At 40.6% G+C, this 24,374-nt stretch overlaps 1 protein-coding gene across 7 annotated transcripts in view; it reads left to right on the top strand.

Annotated features, from left to right (window-relative positions):
• Positions 1–24,374, top strand: part of GAPVD1 (GTPase activating protein and VPS9 domains 1) — a 73,713-nt gene extending 49,339 nt beyond the window's left edge. For 3 of the 7 annotated variants that reach the window (XM_057720230.1, XM_057720226.1, XM_057720224.1), the window contains exons 14-26: positions 121–198; positions 329–699; positions 3,060–3,147; positions 4,129–4,209; positions 7,478–7,600; positions 8,800–8,929; positions 12,574–12,683; positions 12,991–13,150; positions 14,483–14,670; positions 15,149–15,362; positions 17,369–17,441; positions 18,687–18,884; positions 20,317–24,374. In XM_057720230.1, the coding sequence (XP_057576213.1) occupies positions 121–198; positions 329–699; positions 3,060–3,147; positions 4,129–4,209; positions 7,478–7,600; positions 8,800–8,929; positions 12,574–12,683; positions 12,991–13,150; positions 14,483–14,670; positions 15,149–15,362; positions 17,369–17,441; positions 18,687–18,884; positions 20,317–20,457 (1,955 nt within the window). In that variant the 3' untranslated portion in view covers positions 20,458–24,374. The remainder of the gene's footprint in view (positions 1–120; positions 199–328; positions 700–3,059; positions 3,148–4,128; positions 4,210–7,477; positions 7,601–8,799; positions 8,930–12,573; positions 12,684–12,990; positions 13,151–14,482; positions 14,671–15,148; positions 15,363–17,368; positions 17,442–18,686; positions 18,885–20,316) is intronic. The other 4 variants (XM_057720229.1, XM_057720228.1, XM_057720225.1 and 1 more) reach the window with 3 other exon arrangements.

Raw genomic sequence — 24,374 nt, 5'->3', positions numbered from 1 at the left:
CTCATGTTCTAACTGGTCAAAAAGGAAGACTGTGGAAGAGAAAACCTTTTTTCACTGTGTTGAAACTCCCACTGAGTCATGAGTTCTAATTTGGTCACACAGTTTGCCCATCCCTTACAGGTGCCCACCAGCTGACCTCTCCTCCTTCTCAGTCAGAGTCTCTGCTTGCCATGTTTGATCCACTGTCTTCACATGAAGGTAAAGTAGTCAGATGAACTTTGTTGACTCTTGTTTTATCAATGGACAGAAGAACAAAACCAAAACCCTTTGTTCATGCCTTTGTTAAATTTTGTTGTGTCTCAGCTGCAGACTTTTTTCTGTGTTCCAGGGGCTTCTGCTGTGGTAAGGCCGAAAGTTCACTATGCCAGACCATCGCATCCACCACCAGATCCCCCAATCCTGGAAGGAGCTGTGGGAGGAAATGAGGCCAGGTTGCCAAGCTTCGGGTCCCATGTCTTAACTCCAGCTGAGATGGAGGCATTTAAGCAGAGGCATTCTTACCCGGAGAGATTAGTTCGCAGCAGGAGCTCTGATATAGTATCTTCTGTCCGGCGACCTATGAGTGACCCCAGCTGGAACCGACGTCCAGGGAATGAAGAGCGAGAACTCCCTCCAGCCGCAGCCATTGGTGCTACTTCTTTGGTGGCTGCACCTCATTCATCATCTTCATCCCCGAGTAAAGACTCCTCGAGAGGAGAGGTATGGGATGCAGGCCATGGAGAAGAACTTGCTAATTAAGGTCAGCTGTAGTGTTCCTTTTGCCCAGTTCTCTTAATACCTGAAATTAACTCGGAATGTATAATCTAGGATGAAGGATGGACAGTAGTCATGATTAAAGGTGATTTGTCAGTCTGGTATGTCCATGACCATAACCCATAAAAAAACCTCTACTTTGGTTTTGTACTAATGTATTTTGCATTTTTATGACACTTTTAACTTTTCTCCAAACAATTTCGTGTCTCATTTAAACCTCACAGTTTCCTTCAGAGATGGTTAGAGGAACTACTTTTTTTCTTTTTTTCCCAATGAATTATTATTTTTAATTTTGAAACAATCACAGAATTACTAAAAAGTTGGAAGTAGATACAAGGAACCTCCCCCTCAACCACGTGGGAGTAAGTTGCCAGCCTGATGCTCCAGTGCTCCATTGCCTATGAGTACGTCAGTGAAAGTTTCCTACAAACAAGCACCTTCTCCTACATGTCATAGTACAGCCATCCGCATCAGGAAATTAAAATCCATACGTTAATAATAATGTATTGATACATTAATGATAATTTTCATACCCCATTCATGTGTCCCCAGTTGTCCCAGTAACATTCTTTATAGTAAAAGGATCCCATTCAAAATCACATCTTGTATTTAGTTGTCATGTCTTTTTAGTCTCTTTCAATCTAGGACATTTCCTCAGTTTCTCCTTGACTTTCATGACCTTTATACTCTTGAAAGTTACAGGCCAGTTGTTTCCTAGAACGTGCCTCAATTTGGGTCTGCTTGATATTTTCTCATGATTAGATTCGGGTATTCTTTGGCAGGAATATCACTAAAGTGACTCTGTGTTCATTTCATTGCATGCTGTAAGGTAGCACACAGTTTAAATTTGTCCCACTACTCTGGTGTTCACTTGGATTGTTTGCTGAAGGTGTTGTCTTCACTACTGTTAGTTACTCTTTTCCCCTTTGTACTTAATAAGTATTTTTGGGGGGAGAGAGGGCTTTGAAAATATGTAAATATCCTGTTCTTTATCAAATTTTAAATGTATCCACTTATTAATTATATCTGTGGTCTCATGGTTTTCTGTTTTCAGTCAGTGAGTTTGTTACGGCCATTTATGTTGAAGCCCATTTGTCCCTGATTTGACCAGTGGTCACCCCTTCAAGCTGGCTCCTGTGTTGTTTTGACATTTTGCTATCATTCTTTTAGTCTCTCTTTGCTTGTATTGTACTGGGTCTGCCTTAGTCCTGGAACCAGCCATTTCTCCAAGGAGCCCTTGTTTTTTTTAGTAGAAATTGGTTTTTAGAAATCAAGATCTGGCTATTAGATGTGCTCTTTGCTGTAGGGGTGTTTCTGCTTCCAGGATCTTTCAGTAGATAGAGCTAGGGAGTATGTGTGTGTGTACACAGCCATTTACATGTGTGTTTATTTCTGTATCTTTCTCTTTGTATATAGAGAACCATTTCCAATCTAAAAACAACAATTCATCTTTCTCCCATTCCATGTTTGCAATTCCCGTCTCCAGCAGTGAGAAACCTGCTTTCATTATTCTTCATGTATGTACTTATTTGATCAGTTCCCTGTATGTAATCAATATCCCATCCCCACCACTAAGCCTTCCCCAGGTGCCGTTCCTCTGCTTAAGTTCTGATATTCCATTCACATGGATGCCCTTAGTTTTTAGTTTCAGTTTTGTAGATGAAAAAACAGACATAAAATGATTTGTCTAAAGTCTCATGATAGGATAGTAAAGGAATTACAGTCCCTGCCTTTGAACATGTGGTCTTATAATTGGTGATCAAAACATAAACTTTGAAATTGGTCAGATCTAGGTTCGAGTCCCAGCTGTGCCACATACAGTCTGTACATTTTTTAGCCTCTTATTTCTCATCTATAAAAAGGGCTTAATAAGAGTATTTATCTCCTAAGGCTTCTGTGAAGTTTAAATGAGATAATATGTCCTTACGTTCAGCGTTTGGCACACAGTACATACTTAGTTTTGTTATTAATACTACTGCTACCATCTCTACTGTCCCTCTAGATTTTATTTGCATTGCATTTACTCATCCAGTATGAGTGTTTATTGAGTGCCTGTTCTAGGCTAGACTCTATTTAGCTTTTGATTCACGAACAGTAATAAGATAGTGCCTACTTTCAAGTGATCCGTCATAGTCTGGTGCTTGAAAGATACATGTCCATGTTCCAGAAGTTGCCTGTACAACAATAACAGTTTTGCTTTGAAGATAAACGCGTGGTTTTTGTATTTCACAGACAGACTAAAATCTTTTTCATAGTAATTTATCCTGCTGTCCAACTCCAAATAAAGCATCAACTTTTTCCTACAGACTGAAGAACGCAAAGATAGCGATGATGAGAAGTCAGACAGGAACAGACCTTGGTGGAGAAAACGCTTTGTTTCTGCCATGCCCAAAGGTAATTTTATAAAATATCAGAACACAGTATTAGCAGCAAGAAGCAAAGCCCCGAAATCTCTTTCAGAGAGCCAAAAATCTCAACTCCTCCATGAGACTTGTGGGGCCTAATTTTCTCGCTGTTTTGAGGGTATGGAAAATGATTTCACGCAGGTGAATGCTAAGGTACAGCTTTAGAAGTGACAGTTCTTGTTCTTTGCAGGAAGTGGCAGTGGTTTCATAAATGAAAGTCAGGCAGGTCACGGTTGTTTAAATATCATATACCATTGAAGTTAAACATACAGGACTTTTGACATATGTATTGCTAATAATTATTGCAGGAAAAAGGGATGCTGTTAGTAAACAAACGTTGAAAATTCATCCTTTACATTCCTGGAATAACCTTAAGCTTCGTATGTTTATGTTCATTGAGAATGATAATACCCTGAATATTAGTGTTTATTCGGGAAGGCAGTTGTGTAGAATTGTTTGCTTTTTTTGTGAATAGCCTGACATCATACCAGTAGGTACTGAAATTTGAGTTGGCAGAAGTATCTCTTCCAGGAAGGAGAGATTATCCAGGCTTAAAGCAAGGGGCTTCTTCTGAAGGCCTCTCCTCGGCACTGTGGTGCTCAGGGGCTGAGGAGCACTGCTTTCACGCCAGGCTCAAGCCCACTTGAGGAGGAGAGAGTGAGGCTCAGAGCTTTGAATGTGTTGTGTTTTGTTAAGAGGCAGTGGTTTTGATTCAGTCCCAATAGATTCCTATTAAATCATTCTTCCTGTGGCAGATGACCCCAAAGCAGATTCTGAAAGCTTCTTTGGGAACCTTCAATGCTATTTTAAGAATGATTATCAGTTGACACTCGGGATTTCTTAGCTTGTAAACTTTTCACCTTCCTTCCACTTAGAAATGTTGGCACACCAGTTAACTCCAGAATGACTGCTGTCTTCCAAGTAGTGCAGTATGTTATATGTCACACTACTGACTTTATTTAATTTCCAGCTCCTATACCCTTTAGAAAGAAAGAGAAACAAGAAAAAGACAGAGATGATCTGGGGCCTGACAGATTCTCAACACTCACAGGTTTGTAGACCCATGGACTTCCTGGCTCCTTCATTCCCAGAGCACATATTTCATAACACTTTTTCTTGGGTGCCATAAGCGTTGCCTTCTTAGAAGAGTGTGTCTGTGTGTGTACAGTGGGGAGTATGTTCTTCATGGCTCTGTGGTTTCCAGTCGGCGGCCACAGTGAGTCTCAGTGTGCTCTTCCTGCAGCCCGCCACCACCATCATCATCCTCATTGTCATAACTTCCCTTTATGGTGAGGCCTCCGATCCTGGGCCTCTGGGCCTGCCCTAGAACCCGACATCTTAGTGGGATGATGACACACAGTGCCTTTTAGGAAAGTGTGGTGATGGTTTTAGTGCAATGCATGCCATATCTTTGGATCATTGATTGAGTCGTTTTCTTTAGTGTTGACTATAGAATTCTAAATTTATTTCCATCTGTAGTTCTTGATTTTTCAGGATCATTGTGAAATTCTGTTTTACCTAATCATTTCCTTTTTTTGTGATGTGTTCAAACAATATCATAAATTTATAAACTTGACCAGTTTTTTACAGCTTGAATCATTTTAACATTGTTATCTGACCCAAGGAAAATACAACTAGGGGTTGGGTTCTTACCTCATTCAGCATTTGTATTTTTGCAGCTTCTTTTTGGCATATTATGAATGAACGCCCTAAAAGGAAACAGTATGAGAGGTAGTGTTGATGACCCAACCTTGAGTTTGATAGCTGTATACTATCGCCAGTAACTGAAGAGCATCTAGAGGGAAATTAATTTCTCACCTCTCTTTTTCTTATCTTGATTTTAAATTATCCTAATAAGGTAAAAATGAAGATTTTTATTTAAAAATGGGATAGGTTTCAAAAGAACATCCTTCTCAAAGAGTTCAGCGTAGCACAGGTAGAATCCCATTTCAGTGCATAGTATTGTCGTGCCTAGTTCTAAAATACATGTAGACATGTCCATGTCCTAGGGTACATCCCTGTTAATTTGTCGAGGTGACTTTCCTGGAATAAAGGTTTTAAACAGCAGGAGCTGTGCTTTCAGGCCAGGTTTCCTGCTGAGAGTGGTCAAGCCTATCTCATTTAATCAGCAAATATTTGTTGAACATCTAACTCATGCCAGGCACTGTGCTAAGTGTTGTAGGTGTTAAGTCAAATCACACATGACTCTTGTTCTTTAGGAACTTACAGTGGAATACTCTTAACGAAATCTCAGATTTTCAAAATGTTGAATTAATAACTTTGGAGAAGTTATAGGTTTTTTTTTACTTGGGTCTTTAGGCAATACTTTTTTCTTAGTTCTTGGTGCCTAAACTACAACCTAAGTAGAGAAAATTTTTTCCATAAAATATATCATTTTGCATGTGTTTGATTCAAGCAGTTTAGCTTCCCTACTGGGGCAGAAATTTCTACCCACTTGTAATTAATGACCCATTGAAAAGTATCATTAAGTCAATTTTTTAAATGTCGTGAGAGGGAATTTCTTAACAATCTGTCCATAATTGTGCTACTCTAACTGTTCTTTTTTTCGTGTTTTCTCCCAGTCTTTCCATATCTATACATGGCTTCGCATGGTTAAATCAGAGTGTGTATGTAACTTTGTAGTCTTTCACGACATGTTATTTCACAAACGCTCTTCCAGTTTCTACTAGACAGTTGTTTTTTTAATAATTTTTATTGGCGCTAAGATCATCTATCATCATTTTACTGTGGTGTGAACATTCTCTTGCTTTTGAATATTTAAATTGTATCCTTTTTTTTTTTACTATGAAAATATTGCTCACAGCTTTGTATATAAGAGCACTTTTTGTATGTTTTATTTATTGTCCTCAGGTAAAATTTTTAAGAAATGGTGTTATAGAAATAAAGTTTATAAGCAACATTACTGCTTTCACTACATTTAGCCCTTTTTTGGAGCCCTCCCTCAACAGCACTGAAAACCAGTAGCAAAAAAAACTGATAAAGGTTTTATCAGTTTACATTTTGAAGAAGATCAGATTTTATTAGGACTGTCTTATCATGCATTCAGATATTATTATAGGAGAAATATTAAGTTATTTTGGAAATCATTTCTTCCTACAGTTTACCACAATTTTATGGAGACACAAACACTAAATATTTTTTTCGTGGAAGAAGAAGAGCCTATGAGCATATTACTTAACCTCTTTCTGCCTTGACTTCCTCTTCTTAAAAATGGGAGTGGTAACAGTACCTCCCTGCAGGGTGGTTGCAATGATTAATTGAAATCATTCATATAAAGTGTTTAGCACAGTTCCTGGCACAGGGTAAGTGCTCAGTAAATGTTAGCTGCTATTAACATGTACACATATATAAATTCCAGTGATTTTTATGTGTTTTAAGACTTTTTAGAAAGTGGGATTCTACCAGAATGTGGACATTACCTGCTTGGCCTAGATCTATCTCAGGACTTTGTGTTTCACTATGGAACTATATTTTGTCCCATAGATCTGTAGCACTTCTTTGCTTTGTTAACTGTTGATTAGTGACTCTGCCATCTGACTCCAGGAAAACATTATGATGTGCTGATTTTGCTGACAGGATAGTGGGCCTGTCAGTAACAAGTGCCGCACCTGTGATTGTGATAAGCTTTTTCTCTGTGCACCCCAGGTACAATTCCAGCACTCCCCAACAATGTCTAGATTCTCTAGGAGTGCCTCTGACACCATTGCATGCACAAAAGTGCTCTAATCCAGCAGCTGCGCTGTCCTGGTGAGATTTAGTGAGATTGAACGTGAACATCTGAAGTTTTCAAATATGGTGTAGAGAGAGAAATTCATGAAGGAAGAGTGGAGGAAGGCATTTTAAAAGTATTATTTAAAAGGGCTTAATTTTAAGTTTGAATACTTTTTTTTTCCTCCTTCAGCATAGAGATGTCTGAATAAATGAAGTCTGCATATGAAAGTGCATTGTTGGAAGTTCTGTTAGCATGAACTGCTAATAACAGTGATTTGAGTGTAAACACTTTAGAATCCCATCATCCATTCAGTCTGCACTGAACTGTTTGACACCGTCATGCAGAATTCTGACGATGATGAGAAAGTGGAACTGACCCTCCCAATTTCGTGCTTTGGCAAGGCTCTCAGACGTAGAAATGGGATGAGTAGGCAGCTGCATGGTGCCTCTTATAACATTGAGATATGTGCTCTTTTTAAGTCTTACCTCCTAATCCGCCTTTGGGATTATGCTACTGGTGTCGTACTAACATCAGAGTGGGTACAGACCAAGGGAAACTCATTCTCTCCCTCTCCTTTCCCCTGCAGATGACCCGAGCCCTAGGCTCAGTGCACAAGCTCAGGTCGCTGAGGATATTCTGGACAAATACAGGAACGCCATTAAACGTACCAGCCCCAGTGAGGGAGCGCTGGCAAACTACGAAAGTGCAGGTGATAATCACGAGAAGGATGGAATAGTAGCTGGTGCCGTAGTGGGGAAGGCGGTCTGCGTTACAGGTTGCCTTGTAATAGCTATTTTTGAAGAGTTGTCAGAAAAATGCGGTACAATCCCCAAGATAAATTAGAGTGTCTCTGGAAGAATCTTTGACAAACTGGTAAGGCGAGTTGACTCAGCGGGGACTCAGGGAGCCTGAGAGGAGAACTGCCCACACTTTTTTTTTTTTTTTAATAATATTTATTTATATTTATGTTGGATGTGCCGGGTCTTCGTTGTGGCCCGCAGAGTCTTCGTGGTAGCACGTGGGCTTCTTAGTTGCGGCATGCATGAGGGAGCTAGTCCCTCAACCAGGGACTGAATCCGGGCCCCCTGCATTGGGAGCGCAGCGTCTTATCCACTGGACCACCAGCGAAGTCCCATTCCACACTTTTTTTTTTGAAAAGTTGTACAATAACAAAGTTGAAGGAATAGCATAATGAAGGTCTGTATTCCGTCTACCTTGACTTAGCACTTGTTAACATTTTGCCACATTTTCTCTATATTTTGTTTCCTGAAGCATTTGAAACTATCTGCTAAGAATAAACATATTTTTCCTACATAGGCACAGGTATCTTTATTATATGAAGGAACTTTTTATTTCTTTTGATTTTATACATGCATGTATTAACCAAAGTGATTAATTAAAAACATAACAGCTGTGGGAACCACAGGTTTGTCCTGGCTGCATTTGTGAGTTTGTCCCCAGCTCATTCTCAGGCAGCGGAAGCAGTCCTGGTAAGGAGGACAGGAGACTTCAGCACAGCCTGGCCAAGGGGTTCACAACCAGCTCTTTTCTGACTGGGCAGGATTCCATGTCTGTGAAATGAGGGTGTTGTGTGAAATGGTTTCTTTTAGTTCTGTGGTTCAGTGATTGTGATTACAAAGTATTGTCTTTATTAAGTTAATAAAGACTTTCATTGTTTTGGACTAGGATTGGGATAAGAAGTAAGACTATTCTCAACAACTGCTCTGTTGGTATATTATCATTGCTATCAATAATTTGTGTTTGAAGTTTCTTTTTTTCTTTCTCTTTAAAAGAACTCTTATTGGAAGACACAAGTTAATTTATTGTTGAGTTACTCTGAATACCTACCAGTGCCAGAATATTCCAGATTAACGTGCTTATCCTTTTGGGGGACTGGGTCTTATTTAGAAGTTATGGGTGATGGTGAAAGTGCACACGATTCGCCTCGTGATGAAACCCTGCAGAACATCTCGGCTGATGATCTTCCAGACTCCGCGAGCCAAGCGGCCCACCCTCAGGATTCGGCTTTCTCTTACAGGTATTTCTTCTGTAGGATTTAGAACCTTTGGGTTTGAACTTTTCATCACCATTGCAGTCACTTCAAGGCAGGTGTTCATTGAGTCACTTAATAAATGTGTAAAGCAGAGAGGTAAGAATGAAATGTTCACTGTGAGGACTTTGCTTCCCTTGTGGATGTCATGCGTCAGAGGCTTTAATTCAGGGATTGAAAACAAAAACAAAAAACCCCGTGCTCACCAGGGCCACATAAGTAATTTGAATGAGACTGGCAGTGCCTGTGCCTGTGCAGAACTCCCAGCTCTGTGTGTGAGAGGTGTTGGGGCACGACTGAGGTGGGAGGAGCAGCCAGTGCAGAGTTGTTGAATAGCCCACTGTCCCCAGTAAGCCTACTGGAGCCCTCCCAGTTTGTCATCCTCGTCGTTCTCCGGGCAGGTCTCTCCGTTTCTTTTTTCTTTCTTTTTTTTTTAATAAATTTATTTATTTATTTGCTGTGTTGGGTCTTCGTTGCTGCACATGGGCTTTCTCTTGAAACTTTGTGTTGAGCTAAAACCTGCTTCTGTTCAACTTCCGACTAGTGAACCACCTGCTACCACGAGGCGAGCGGGGGCTGCTCTTCATTGTGGTGCAAGGTCTCCTCATTGTGGTGGCTTCTCTTGTTGCAGAGCATGGGCTCTCGGTGCGCAGGTTTCAGTAGTTGCGGCACACAGACTCAATAGTTGTGGCTCACGGGCTCTAGAGCCACAGGCTCAGTAGTTGTGGTGCGTGAGCTTAGTTGCTTTACAGCACGTGGGATCTTCCCGGCCCAGGGATTGAACCCGTGTCCCCTGCATTGGCAGGTGGATTCTTAACCACTGTGCCACTAGGGAAGTCCCTGGTCTCCATTTTTAATGGGGCTTGAGAAAGAAAATGATTTTAAGAGCCTGAAAAATCTGCTTTTGTTTCATAGGGAAGCTGTGTGTTTCCAGACACAGATTATCAGTTTTAAAGCACGCATCATCCATCTGTCTCTCTATTTTTATCTTTGACTCTGTCTCTGTCATCCTCTCTCTTTTTAAACTTTTTATTTTAGAAATTTTCAAGCATGTACAAAAATGGGAGAGTACGGTGATGTGCCCATTACCTAATACATGGCCAGTATTGGTTTTTTTTTAATTAATTAATTAATTAATTAATTAAATTGGCTGTGTTGGGTCTCCTTTTGGTGTGCGCGGGCTTTCTTTAGTTGCGGCAAGTGGGGGCTACTCTTCGTTGTGGTGCGTGGGCTCCTCGTTGCCGTTGCTTCTCTTGTTGCAGAGCACAGGCTCTAGGCGAGTGGGCTTCAGTAGTTGCAGCACATGGGCTCTATAGTTGTGGCTCACGGGCTTAGTTGCTCTGTGGCATGTGGGATCTTCCTGGAGCAGGGATCAAACCCGTGTCCCCTGCATTGGCAGGTGGATTCTTAACCACTGCGCCACGTAGGAAGCCCCAATATTGTTATAAGTTTCAGAGGTACAACATAGTGAGTCACAATTTTTAAAGATTATACTCCATTTATAGTTGTTACAAAATAATGGCTGTATTCCCTATGTTGTACATATTGTTTTATTTTTTTTTAACTTTTTATTTTTTTTTTTACAATAAACTGCATATATTTAGAGTGTACAAATTGGTATCCCAATCTCCCAATTCATTCCCCCCAACCCTCCCCGCTTTCCCCGCCTGGTGTCCATATGTTTGTTCTCCACATCTGTGTCTCTATTTCTGCCTTGCAAACCAGTTGATTTGTACCATTTTTCTATAGTCCACATATGTGTTAATATACAATACTTGTTTTTCTCTTTCTGACTCACTTCACTCTGTATGACAGTCTCGAGGTCCATCCATGTCTCTGCAAATGTCCCAGTTTCATTGCTTTTTACAGCTGAGTAATATTCCATTGTTTGTATGTACCACATCTTCTTTATCCATTCATCTGTTGATGGACATTTCGGTTGCTTCCATGTCCTGGCTATTGTAAATAGTGCTGCAATGAACATTGGAGTGCATGTGTCTTTTTGAATGATGGTGTTCTCTGGGTATATGCCCAGTAGTGGGATTGCTGGGTCATATGGTAGTTCTATTTTTAGCTTTGCAAGGAACCTCCATACTGTTCTCTGTAGTGGCTGTATCAATTTACATTCCCACCAGCAATGCGAGAGTGTTCCTTTTTCTCCACACCCTCTCCAGCATTTACTGTTTGTAGATTTTCTGATGATGCCCATTCTAACTGGTGTGAGGTGATACCTCATTGTCGTTTTGATTTGCATTTCTCTAATAATTAGTGATGTTGAGCAGCCTTTCATGTGCCTGTTGGCCATCCGTATGTCTTCTTTGGAGAAATGTCTATTTAGGTCTTCTGCCCATTTTTTGATTGGGTTGTTTGTTTTTTTGATACTGAGCTGGATAAACTGTTTATATATTTTAGAGATTAATGCTTTGTCTGTTGATTCGTTTGCAAATATTTTTTCCCATTCTGAGGGTTGTCTTTTCGTCTTGCTTATAGTTTCCTTTGCTGTGCAGAAGCTTTGAAGTTTCATTAGGTCCCACTTATTTATTTTTGTTTTTATTTCCATTATTCTAGGGGGTGGATCAAAAAAGATCTTGCTGTTATTTACATAGAAGAGTGTTCTTCCTATGTTTTCCTCTAGTTTTATAGTGTCTGGCCTTACATTTAGGTCTTTAATCCATTTTGAGTTTATCATTTTATCTTTAAATATTGTGAAGCTTTATGATTTCTTTCCTACAGTAAAACTGAGGGGTGTGGAAGACAGTATTTTTATTTTCCAGCCATGACTTTACTGTTATATAGATTTGGAGTCTTGGCAAAATAGGCAAATACTACATTTGATTGGGTTGATTTGTAAGTTACTCGTTTTAGAGGGAACAAACCAATAAGGAAGGACTCAGAACTAGTCAGATGAGGTGGACAAGTGATGATCCTTCAGGAGGAGCAAACTCTGGCTTGTTCTCTGAGGTGTTTCTACTCCTTTTTTTGGATGGCAGCCTCGGACGTTCTGAAGGAGCTCTGGTCCATGCCCTACAGGCCCCTCCCAGGATGAAGGGCTGCCTTGTCGTCAAGGCTGACGCCTTACTGAAGGGCGCTTTGCCTGGTGGTAGCAGGTGGTTCAGTAGTCGGAAGTTGAAAGGAAGCAGCTTTTGGCTCAACACAGAGTTTCAAGCAACAGGGCAACAGAAAGGGCTTCTTGTCAGGGGTGAGCTTGTCTTGTGGCAGGATCGACATTTCTCTAGAGATGTGGTGGAAGGCTTCCTTAGTTTGGGTGGTGAGGTGGTTCTGACTTCTGTTGATTCCCTCGTAACTCGGGCGAAATCTGGCTTTGCCTCCTCGGCGTGCTTAGCGTAGAGCTCAGTGTATATTAGAAGGGCAAGAAGGATTTGTTTGATGCTGGTGACTTTACTGCGTGGTCCTTGCCCAGAGCACTTTTGCAGCCTTGCTCCTCAGGTAACTAGAAAGCCCACTGCTTAAGTGAGGTGTCTGTAAGTTAAAAATTATCTTTTATTTATGACTACTTGAGACATTTGAGTCTTGACGTAGCCTATTAGTTTGTATAGTAAAGATGATAATAGTTCATAAAGTGTGACCATATGTAGACAAGGAATTTAATGTATCTTCAACTCATTCTTCAGAGATGCAAAAAAGAAACTGAGGCTTGCTCTTTGCTCTGCGGATTCTGTTGCTTTCCCCATGCTCACCCATTCAACAAGGAATGGTTTACCAGACCATACAGACCCAGAAGGTAAGACACTGCGTGATAGTTTATTTTTCTCCTGTGTTTATAGGTTGAACCATATGAAATTGCCAGTATTCAACTGTATTTAAACTATACAGCAGTTCCCTATGGTTCCACTTAATACATTTATATTGGCATCAGTTAAGGGCACTTTGATTACTGATGGTTCATGAAAATGTTCTCTGAGTAGTACTGTCTAGTTCTACTGATACAAACATAATTGACATCCCAAAGGCTGAGGGATGACCTTCAGCTTATGTAAGGCCCATGGAAATTTTCAACAGTAACAGAATATTTTTATTTTTTTATTTAGACAATGAAATTGTCTGCTTCTTAAAAGTTCAAATAGCTGAAGCAATTAATTTACAAGATAAGAACTTAATGGCTCAACTTCAAGAAACAATGCGTTGTGTGTGCCGCTTTGATAACAGAACTTGTAGGAAACTGCTGGCTTCTATCGCTGAGGACTACAGGTAATTATACCCCACCTGTTTTCAGCTGCAAGTATTTTCTTCTTCGTCCTTATTTCAGAAATAAATCTAGGCTCACTACAAAGTGCTTGGCTATATTCATACGGATGTAGATTTCCAAAGAACACATTTGGATATTTAATCTGGAAATGTAGCTATAAATGAGCAGCTCTTACTAACACAGAGTACAGTTTACTTCAGCTTTGCCCAAAAGCACCTTCAGCGAAGGTGGGGTCAGGATGACTAGAATATCACTTCCCTTTTTAAATTAAATTTAATTAAATTATTTATTTTTGGCTGCATTGGGTCTTCATCGCTACGTTCTGGCTTTCTCTGGTTGCAGCGAGCGGGGGCTACTGTTTGTTGTGGCGCTCGGGCTTCTCATTGTGGTGGCTTCTCTTGTTGCAGAGCACGGGCTCTAGGGTGCACGGGCTTCAGTAGTGGCTCGCGGGCTTAGTCGCTCTACAGCATGTGGGATCTTCCCAGACCAGGGATCGAACCCGTGTCCCTTGCATTGGCAGGTGGATTCTTAACCGCTGCGCCACCAGGGAAGTCCCTCATTTCCCTCTTTCAGGGTTGATAGAAAAGACTGCTTCCTTGGACAAGGGAAGCAGAAGTAGGCCTCAGAATCACTACCCTTTGTCTGTTGCCAGTCCCTTGCTGACATTAAAATGTTATTGAGAATCTTAGGAAGTAAAGAGGCTTAGGGAATGGGTGCTCCAGTGATTCTTACATTTAGACTATAAGCAAATAATTGGTGGTATGTTTAATGATCCAGCAGTACATTAACCTGTATTTTGTTATTATTTTAGTCTTTTGTAGCAGTCAACTTCCTGTTAAGAATGAGGTTCTACTAGCATGGAGACTGCTCCAAAACAGCAGACCAGCAATGCAGAGGGACTTAGTCATGTTTAGGGAGTTAGGGAGCTGAGTGTTCAGCCCAGTGGGTGATGTTCTTCACACACGTGCAGTATGGTTCTGTTCCTTTCTTTCTTTTTTTTTTTAATTGAAGTATAGTTGATTTACAGTGTTATATTAGTTTCAGGTATATAACATAGTGATTCACTTTTTTTTATAGCTTACACTCCGTTTACAGTTGTTATAAATCATTGGTTCTAGTCCCTGTGCTGCACAGTACATCCTTGCATCTGGTTCTGTTTCTTGATCTGGCAGCATAGTTAGTCCTCAGGATGGTTGTCTGCAGCCTGACATGCTAATTTGTGAAACCAAAGTCTTTGAAGTAGTTTTTTGGTTTAAAGAAAGATCAGGACTCTTAGTCTCCGAAGAGAGTGCACCGTGTATGTCTGATGTCCTGCAGAGCATATTTCCTTTTAGGAAAAGGGCCCCCTATATTGCTTACCTCACTCGCTGTCGACAAGGACTGCAGACCACGCAGGCTCACCTGGAAAGGCTGCTGCAGAGGGTTTTGCGGGACAAAGAGGTGGCCAATCGATACTTCACCACTGTCTGTGTGAGGTTGCTGCTTGAGAGCAAAGAGAAGAAGATCAGGGAATTCATTCAAGGTAACTAGAGACTTTTGGTTAAGCCGTATGTTATTGGGAAGATTTGGGTCTTTTGCTACTTTTTTGAGTACCTACCTGTCTGAGAGCAATTCCTTAAATTCCCAGTTATTTCTTAATAATTAAACCTTGATGTCAAACTGATAAATTTCATTTTTGTCCTGGATTGAATATCTATAGTTTATTAAAAAGTTGGGAAAATGACAACGTTTTGGATCCATACTATTTTTCTCACTTTTTTTTTAAACAAAGCGTATCTTTTTGTAATAAACCTCTTGTTCCTAAACGTCTACGTATTTCTTACATTTCTCCTGTGTTTAATGATGTGGCTGCATTTTCTCCCAAAATAAACCATGCCCAGATATTTTTGGCTTTAAGAGCATGGTATCTGCATAGCTAGTGGATTAAAATGAATTCCAATAATTTCCTATTTAAATTTATTCAAATACTGTATTTTAAAAATTATTATTTTGCATTGGAGACTTTCAGAAACTCACAGCAGCTGATGATAAAACTGCTCAGGTGGAAGATTTCCTGCAGTTCCTCTATGGCGCCATGGCCCAGGACGTCATCTGGCAGAACGCGAGCGAGGAGCAGCTCCAGGATGCTCAGCTGGCCATTGAGCGAAGCGTGATGAATCGCATCTTCAAACTCGCCTTTTACCCTAATCAGGACGGGGACATACTCCGTGACCAGTGAGTGCATCTGAGGGTAACATGCCTGTGGGGGACTACGTAGGGATATGCTAGCCAGCCCCGTATTATTCTAGACAAGCTATGTGTGAGACTTAGTATCTGAGTAGGAAAGGAAAAAGTACATGTTACCTTTTTTCACCTGTCAGAGTTACAAGATCAGAAAGAATGAAAATGCTCTGGTTTCTGAGATGTGGGGAATCAGGCTGGAGGGTATATAAATTGCTGTGGCCTTTGTGGAAGGCACTGCTGTCTATTCTCTATCACCTGTTCTTCCCTTCTTACTTCTACCTACTTTTATTCTTCAGATCTTGCCTCAGACATCACTTTCTCGGGAAAACCTTTCTTGGCCTTTCTGACGAGCGTAAATGCCTTGTCAGTGCTCCCTCAGGCCCGGGAACCTTTCTTTAGCACTTGCCACAGTTGCAGTTTTACATTTGTTGGAGTCGTGGTTTCTCAAGCTGGCACTACTGACATTTTGGGCCAGATAATTCTTTAAATTGGGAGGCTGTCCTGTGCACGGTAGGACATTGAGCAGCATCCCTGGCCTCTACACACTGGAGTACCCTACCAGGTGTGAGAACCAAAAATGTCTCCAGACATCGCCAAATGTCCCCTGGGGGCAGAATTGCCTCTGTTTCTGATCGCTGATTCGTGTGATCATGTGACGAATGCCTCTGTCCCCCGCTGGGTTGCTCCCCACCATGAGAGCAGGAACGTAATGCTTTACTCACCAGTCCGTCAGGGCGTCGGGCACACTGCGTGACTTCTAAGGCATGCTCATTGTTTATTGGGAGTGAAAAGTTACATATTTGAAAATCAAAACATCTGGAATCGTATGGTATATGAATTGCATGGTATATGAATCTCAATAAAGCCTGTTTTTAAAAGTAAGCCTACAAAAATTAATCTTGAAAAAAAATTTTGGAATGGTAACAGTGGTTATTTTGGGGTAGTGAGACTGCGGATAACTTAGCATTTTTATTTTTCCTCTTCTGCATTTTCTTGACCACTGCTTTACGACCCTGTTTCTACCCCCAAGTGTGTTGCGGTGGCCACCGTGCCCCCCCAGCAGTGACAGCGACTCACTGTGCCAGCGACTCTCAAGTGCACATGTAATAGGACCTCAGGGTGGGGCATTGGTGGTTTCTGTAAGATTTTTTATTCATGGAAATTTTAAGATGTTTGGTGTACATTTGAGAAAGTTCACTTTCCTGTGAGAGGGTTAGAGTTGTTCCAGCCTGCCTCTCTCACTTGTTCATAGTTTCACAGGCTTTTTACCCCTTCCCAAGTTTCTGTGCGGAAGTTGCCAGATGGGCCCTGTTTTCTCTCCAGAGCACTGATTTTTGGCTTCCAGAGTGAGATGAGGAGTGGAAACATGGACACGGTGCTTCCTGCAAAGAGCACCTTTGGAGCACCCTCTCCTCTGCGGTGTTTCTGTGGGTTTGTAGCGTGGAGAGTTAACCTTGTGTTGTAGAAAGAACGCTTGCAGTCAAAAGCTGGGCTTAGCCTCTGCTGCTCACCACTGTGTGGCCTTAGGCAAATCCTTCGCCATCTTAAGCCTAGTTATTGTCCTCTCTGAAGTGAGAGGTTGAGCGTCCCCAGAGTCCCTTCTCAGTCTAAGCATCTGTAATCTTTGGTGTCTGGCCTTTGATCCCTTTACTTCCTCTTGACCTGTTTACTAGTGAATTTGTCCAAGTAGCTTCTAGGCTCAGGGCTCCTCTGCTTTTTCCCTTGCAGTGCTGTCCTAGTCCAGGAAGGGAGGGCTTCTCTGCTCTTCTCCCTGGAGCCCCTTGGCTCACTCAGCATTTCTAAGCAGATCCTAAACATGAGATTTTTTTTTGACAAGACACAGGACTTATAGCTAAGAGTCTCAACTGTATTTGTAATCTGTATCTGGAAGTAAGCCTAAAACGTTTTAAATGTGTTTTAAAAAAATCAATTATGACTATCTGTGTACCTTATTTTCTGAAATATATATTTACATGTGTGTTTTGGGGGGTTTTCAGGGTTCTTCATGAACATATTCAGAGATTGTCTAAAGTAGTGACTGCAAATCACAGAGCTCTTCAGATACCAGAGGTAATACAGGTTTATATAGCATGGGTGGTATTAGTTCACTAAAAATTGCTTGGTATCCTATGTGCATGTTACCCGTTTTTCTAGGAAGCAGAATATAGTAAGTTATAAAATACCACTTGCCCTAGATGCAATTCAGTCTAACTGTAAAGTTCTCAAAGCTCCTTCCACGGATTAAAATTCCCTGGTGTGAGAAGGGACCTTAGTAGTGGAGAGGAGGGAGGGCCAGCATGGAGGAGCCCCTGCCCTGACACCAGTCCCTGCAGGGGGTGCTTCCTGTCCATAGCTCTGTGCCTCCTGGGGCAGATGCTTTTATAGTCACATTGCTGCAGGGAAGTCCCATATGTAGAAGGGATCTCGTGGTACATCAAAGAGTATGAAAACTACTGTCCAGGAGAGGGAATTGAATCTGAATGTGACCTCAAAAATACCTTTTAGTTATTGATATTAGCATGTTTATCTGTCATACAACTCTTACAAAATTAGAAAGTAGGAACGTTTTAGGTATATGAGTTTTCTTGTTTTATTAAAATCCAAACATTGAGGGGACTTCCCTGGCAGTCCAGTGGTTAAGACTCCAAGTTCCCAATGCAGGGGGCATGGATTCATCCCTGGTCAGGTTACTAAGATCCTGCATGCCTCACGGTGCAGCCAAAAAAATAATAATAAAATAAAATCTAAACATTAATTGGGATAAAATTTTTAATTGTCTTTGATTTGTAGAACTACTGCAACCAAGGTATATATTAATTTTTAAAGTATTTTTAAAGTAGCTTGCTTGTGCTTTTGGAATGAGCTACAACAAATCGATAAGTTCCATTCTAGCTCTTAAAAAAGATAATTGTTTGAAACTTTATGAATTCTAGGTTCTGTGTTATTGTATGCCTCTATTAATATATATCTGGGTTGTACTTTTGAGGGAGGGGGTGCTGTGCATGCAGCTTGTGTGATCTTAGTTCCCCAACCAGGAAGCAAACCCAGGAGCCTGGCAGTGAGAGCACGGAGTCCTAACTAGTGGAATTCCCCTGGGTGGTTTTATTTTAAAATGCAAAGCAAATAATTTAAAAGTTTAAAAGTTAAGCTTCAATCCTAAGTGGAGCACAGGGAGGAATTGCAATTTGATTTTACTGAAAAAAAGGGAAAGGCAACAGCCTTACCCTCTGCCTCCTGACGTGGAGGCTGCTCTGGTCGCTGCCCCCAGTTGCCATTAGATCCTCTGTCTGACTGTCTGTGTGTGGTCTCACTTAGGTTTATCTTCGGGAGGCACCGTGGCCATCTGCACAGTCGGAAATAAGGACAATAAGTGCTTACAAGACACCCCGGGACAAAGTGCAGTGCATCCTGAGAATGTGCTCCACGATCATGAACCTTCTGAGCCTGGCCAACGAGGACTCTGTCCCAGGAGCAGATGACTTTGTCCCTGTTTTGGTTTTTGTGTTGATAAAGGTGGGTCCCTCACTACCATTAGTGAGAAGAGTTTATCTGGCATCCTGAGTCAGGTGGTGCAGAGTGTCACCAGATATTAGAGACTTTGGCTCTTTTACAAGTTTCACGCTCTGTGTTACCCAGAAAGGAAGTATCTAATGTCAAGTTTTGTTCTGTCCAGAAGTTAGGGTTTTCAAAAGAAAGGAGGGGAGGACTAGATTCCTAGATGAACATTTTCAGCTTTTAAAGCAGTGCCTGAAAGTCTTGGTGAGAGCTCAGTAGATAATTACTGAATGAATGAATGAATGAATGAATGAATGAGGGCAGGCTCTATTTAGCATATTTTTACCATCTTCTTTCACATTGAATTCTTCATAGTACTTATCACATAAACTAATACATTTACCAATCATCTTTCTCCTCTTTTAGCTTCATATTTCATAATTGTACCATATTATTTTTAAAAGTACTGACATTTCTTTTCCCTTTTTGACTTTAAAGTTTGATCATTTAAAGGGTTTATTTTGAATATTTTGCTCGGGGGGGACCTCGCAGTTTGGGTGCAAACAACCACCAAATAACTGTATCCCTCATGTGTTCCAGTCAGCTCAGCCGTCTGTTGATATCTAAAGTATGTTTGCCATATAGCTTACTAATTCTTAATATTTGCAATGTTTCTGCAACCTGAACTCTTAGAGTCAGAACCGTAGGATCAGTGTGTGATCAGCCTTCATAACTTCTCCTGTTGCCCATTGGTCCTCTCCCTTCCACAGGTGATGTGTTTAGTCTCTACCCAGAGCCAATTTAAGCTCCTTTTAAGGAACAGGCCTTAGCTTGTCCTTCTCACTTAACACGCCTGTGTCCTTTCTCTCCACATGCAGGTGAAAAATCAGGAGATGTTCTGTGTTACCTCTTGCAGCAGAGGACATACTCTCTTTTTTTTTAGTTTTTTCTTTCCCATCTGATTCTACCTGGACTTACCAGATATCACTCAGTTTTCCTACTGCATTTCTTTCCTTATCTAGCATTCTGAAATCCTGGGATGCTGAGTAAATCCACTGGAATTAGTTCAGCCTCTTTAAAGACCGGTGAGGTCAAGTGTTTTCTTAGGATAGAAAGCTCTAGATAGTTCAGCTAGGATTAGAACCCAAGTAGCCTTTCCAATACATTGCTGCTACTCATAGTAGCTAGGGTTTACAAATTAGTTTCAGAATGGATTTGGGGGGTTATTTTTAAAAGACTGGTATCTCTCTCTTTTTTTTGGCTGCAGCATGTGGGATGTGGGATCTTAGTTCCCTGATCAGAGATCCAACCTGCGCGCCCTGCATTGGAAGTGTGGAAAAAAAGACTGGTATCTCTCTCCACAGAAAAATATTTGAAGGTGTTACCATAAATGATTTTTGCAAAGCTTATACAGCTGAGTAATTGACTCTTTTATTTTTCACTTCTCTAGGCAAATCCACCCTGTTTGCTGTCCACTGTTCAGTACATCAGCAGCTTTTATGCCAGCTGTCTCTCTGGAGAGGAGTCTTATTGGTGGATGCAGTTCACAGCAGCAGTGGAATTCATTAAGACTATTGATGACCGAAAGTGACCAGGACCAAGGCTCACCAAGGCAGCAGACTGTTAGGGGGACAGACAGATCTCTTAGAAAATGTACCAGCTGCTTTGAAGGCTGAAGATTGTTTTTGTATAATATTGTACAGCGTTGAGACCTTTTAAAACAGATCTTTACTAAACAGATTAATGAGCTAACAAGCAGGTTCTCTTTTCTTTGGGCTCTTTTCCTTTCTGAGTTGCATATTTCGTTAATTTCTTGTCCCCAAGTAGAGACTAGTACTGCAAAAAGGGACCACATTTTTCAGGTATTTTGAAATACTAAAAAACAAAACAAAATCTCCTAGAAAATTCCTAGATCTCCATTTATGAATACCCTTTCTTTCTTTTCATTTAAAAAAAAAAGAGAGAGAGAATAGTACACCTCTTTTTAAGATGCTGTTTAATCTTATATGCATCTAACAGAAGGAAAATACCAGTTGCACTGAGGATTATAATAGTGGTGACATTAGTGGCATTATCTATAAATATACTCACCTAAATTGAAAGGCTAAGAAGGAAATGTAAATATAATATATATTTATATTTGATGTAATATGGACATCTTCAGATTTAATAAACAAGGAATATTGCTGATAGTAGGTTGTCATGTACCCTCTTGTGAAAGGGTTTCCTTGACAAAGTTTAAGCTGAGCTTAAAAGCAAAAGGCGAACAAATACACAGAAGTATTTATTAAAGTGTAATACAGTTTATTGAACTTTCTAGGTGTGGAATTTGATGCACAGGGCTGCCTTTGATGAGGGGTATAGAAATCAATGTACAATGTCTATGTACATCACTTAGACATTTCTCACCATGGACGTCTTTGAGCCCGCAGTAGAAGACAGACTCTTTAATCGCCATACGTTACATACAAAGGAACAGTAGATATCTAATACATTCTTGTGGTACTTCTCATCCGAAATGCTAAATATAGTGTAGAAACCCCAAACAGAACTCCTTACAAACCTTTAACCGTAATATATTTTTGATGATGATTCACATTGAATGCACAAACCAGGAATTCAGTGAATGTCATTTTTTTAAAAACTAATTTGTATTGTCCGCTCTAGTGATACAAGTTTTACTAGTGATAAACTATTTTAATCAACCATACTATTCTTATGGGGAAAAAAATCTATTTTGGCAGGTTTCTGTGCCTTTGTTTCCCTCTTCTGAACAAAAGTATGTGTTTCTGTATTTTGGTTTGATTATGTATTGATAGTTAATCAGGAACGGGTTTTGGTGTCTGAGAAACTGGCCAAGGAAGCCCACTGAAGCTTCAAGCACAAGTCTTATACATAGGTCATCACTGACTGGTTTCACTTTGTATGTTTCCTAAATATGTTTAGCTTCTTTTATAAAACTTGGTCCCCTACTTTGAGTCTCTTGTTGCTGGCAGCATTTCCAGGCATTTGTAAGGGAACTGTGACCAACAGCCTTGAGCAGATGAATACAAAAGGCTGTCTCCTCCCTCTCTTTCCAGGACCCCTGTGCTCCGTTGTTCCTAAGGAAGCTGGATTTTCTTTATGCCTTGACCTCTTCTCGTTCCTCTATTCTAAAATACCAAGATAATGAGTTACATAGAAAGTGTACAATGTGGTTTCTGCCTTTTAGGGGGAGATCAAAATTAAAGTAGTACTAAAAAATGTCCTTTTGAATGTTAGATCAAGAAATCTGTGTACAGAATCATGTGCTTCGTGGGCTGTAACTGTCAAGCTTGTCTAGGTCTTAGAAGTTAAATTTCATCATAAATACTTTACAAGACAAACTCTATCACGATTTCTAAGGCCTAGGGGGAGTTCAGCATTTGATTCAATAAATGTTAAGTCAATAGAAGACTTGGAATACTTGAAATTCATTGTTTTGGGATTTAACTCATAAATCAATGAGAGATTTCTTTCCCCCATGATGGTTACTAAATCTATTCCATGTTGTCACTATGGAAATAAATACGAAGATGTGGACATTGCACAGGGCTCTTTTCTGTGGAGAAGGTGGTGAGTTTGGGCTGGTGAGTTTGTATCTGGAGGCAGGAGATAGGGCTCTGCAGTGCTTGAGACAGTGGTGAGAGCAGGACCCCAAGAGATTTGGCATCAGCGTTACATCTGAGTCAGAGGTAGGTACTTGGGTCTTGACTCAGGTGCTGGCAGAGAAGCACAGCCCAGCTGTTTAAGGTTAAGCTGTTTTCCTCTGGAACCTGTCAGGAGTAAGGACTACTTCAGTATTAACCGTCACTTGTTTAATTTTATGACAGTGTTTTATCATAGTGTCGATTTCTGAATTTAGGAATTGGTAACTCTCTGCATGGCAGTGGTGGAGTGTGAGATAGGGAGTAATTTGATTTTGTTCTTTCAGGAAAGAGGAATAGTTGTTCTTTAGATGTTTCTTATCACACTTCCTCCCAGTACATAGTTTATATGAAGGATTGTGCAAAAGTATAAAATTACACATAGGAAACATTCAGTAGTCACCAATTATTACATGGAATTTACAAAGATGAATGTTAAATGTTCACTGAAATCTTGTGGAATTGTCTAAAGAAAAATCAGTTTATATTTTGTATTACTACTCTGCTTCTGGAGACAGTCAAATAATAGAAATTCAGATTGAAGATTGTCTTTCTTTGTAAAATTATCATTTTTTAAATCTAGTAAACATTTTGTTTTCTTTCTCTACTTTAGGTCAACTCTCAGCCACAGTTACTGATTTCTCCTGCTTTTTCTTTTTAAAGGCCTGCTTATGAAAGCCTTTTTTATACAGATACTAAATCGCTATAAGAGGATTAGGCTTTGTGAAGGATCGAAAATAGATGTGGATGTGATGCATGGTTTTTCTTTCCCTGTTGTGTCCCGGAAGCCTTCGTTTAATGTAGACTTTCAACATACATGTTCCTGAGGTGCGTGAGCGAGAGAACAAAAACCTGTGCCAGACGGTGACGAGGCCGCATTCTGGCCATGAGAAGCTGTAGCTAACTGTGTGCGCCGGTTGGCACCGTTTCCCCATTGCCTGCCATGGGAATTCCATGGGCCAGGTGAAGGTCAACATTGTGAAGTTTTAACAGTTCCTTTCTCTTATGTGATTGGGTGTGAAAAAGGACAGTAGGAACACACTTGCTCAAAATTGTTAGTGCACTGCGTAGAAGTGATAGAAACCACCAGTGCAGTCAGCTTTCTCCGTTTGTGTGTGTCCTAGACGTTCTTTTCCCTCTTCATCCTGCTTTATTTCCTAAGGAAAAGTCTGCCCTCTTTTTAGTTCTTTTAACTCTAGTAAGTTTATTCTACATGTCATTGCCACACTTTGGGGGGAAAAATCAGAAGCAATCTTCTTGAAGCTCAAAGAATTTTTAGTGAGTAGATGAACAGTGGTGAGATATTTGAGATACTTTGAATGCCAAAATGCTTGAGAGCATTGCCAGATTAATAACCATTCAATATATTTTAGAATGTGGGTTACCCGCGGAGTAGGGTGACCAGGGATAGCCTTATTACTCTGGAGGATACTTGGAGAAAGGAAGATACAGTTTGCTTCAGTGTCAAGGTTGGTGTGGTTGAGCTGTGGAGTCACCACGGAGCTGCGTGTCCCACAGGCCTGTGCTCAGTGAAGGTTAACTTCACGGGAGAGGAAGTCCTCTACACTTGGTTAGTGGCAGACAGTGTGGGCAGGGGCCACACGCCTTAAGAATTCACCTCTGCTGAGTTGGTACTGTCTTGTCTACTGTATTCTTGTGCTTCACCTGTATGAAAAAGCTTTGTACTGCCTCTCCTCTTGAAACTGATAAAACCTTATATAAGCCTCAGTTAATGAGCTTGCACCATCTTGTATATGTACAGGAAACCCATCCTGTCTCCTAATGTGATTACTCATGTATGATACCATTGTGTAAAACTGATTAAAAAGGGAGAGCAGTTGAA

This window comes from Hippopotamus amphibius, chromosome 2 (assembly GCF_030028045.1).
Source record: "Hippopotamus amphibius kiboko isolate mHipAmp2 chromosome 2, mHipAmp2.hap2, whole genome shotgun sequence".
Taxonomy (NCBI): Eukaryota; Metazoa; Chordata; class Mammalia; order Artiodactyla; family Hippopotamidae; genus Hippopotamus; species Hippopotamus amphibius.
The sequence above is the reverse complement of the archived record's forward strand: the minus strand, read 5'-3'. Positions and strand labels throughout refer to the sequence as shown.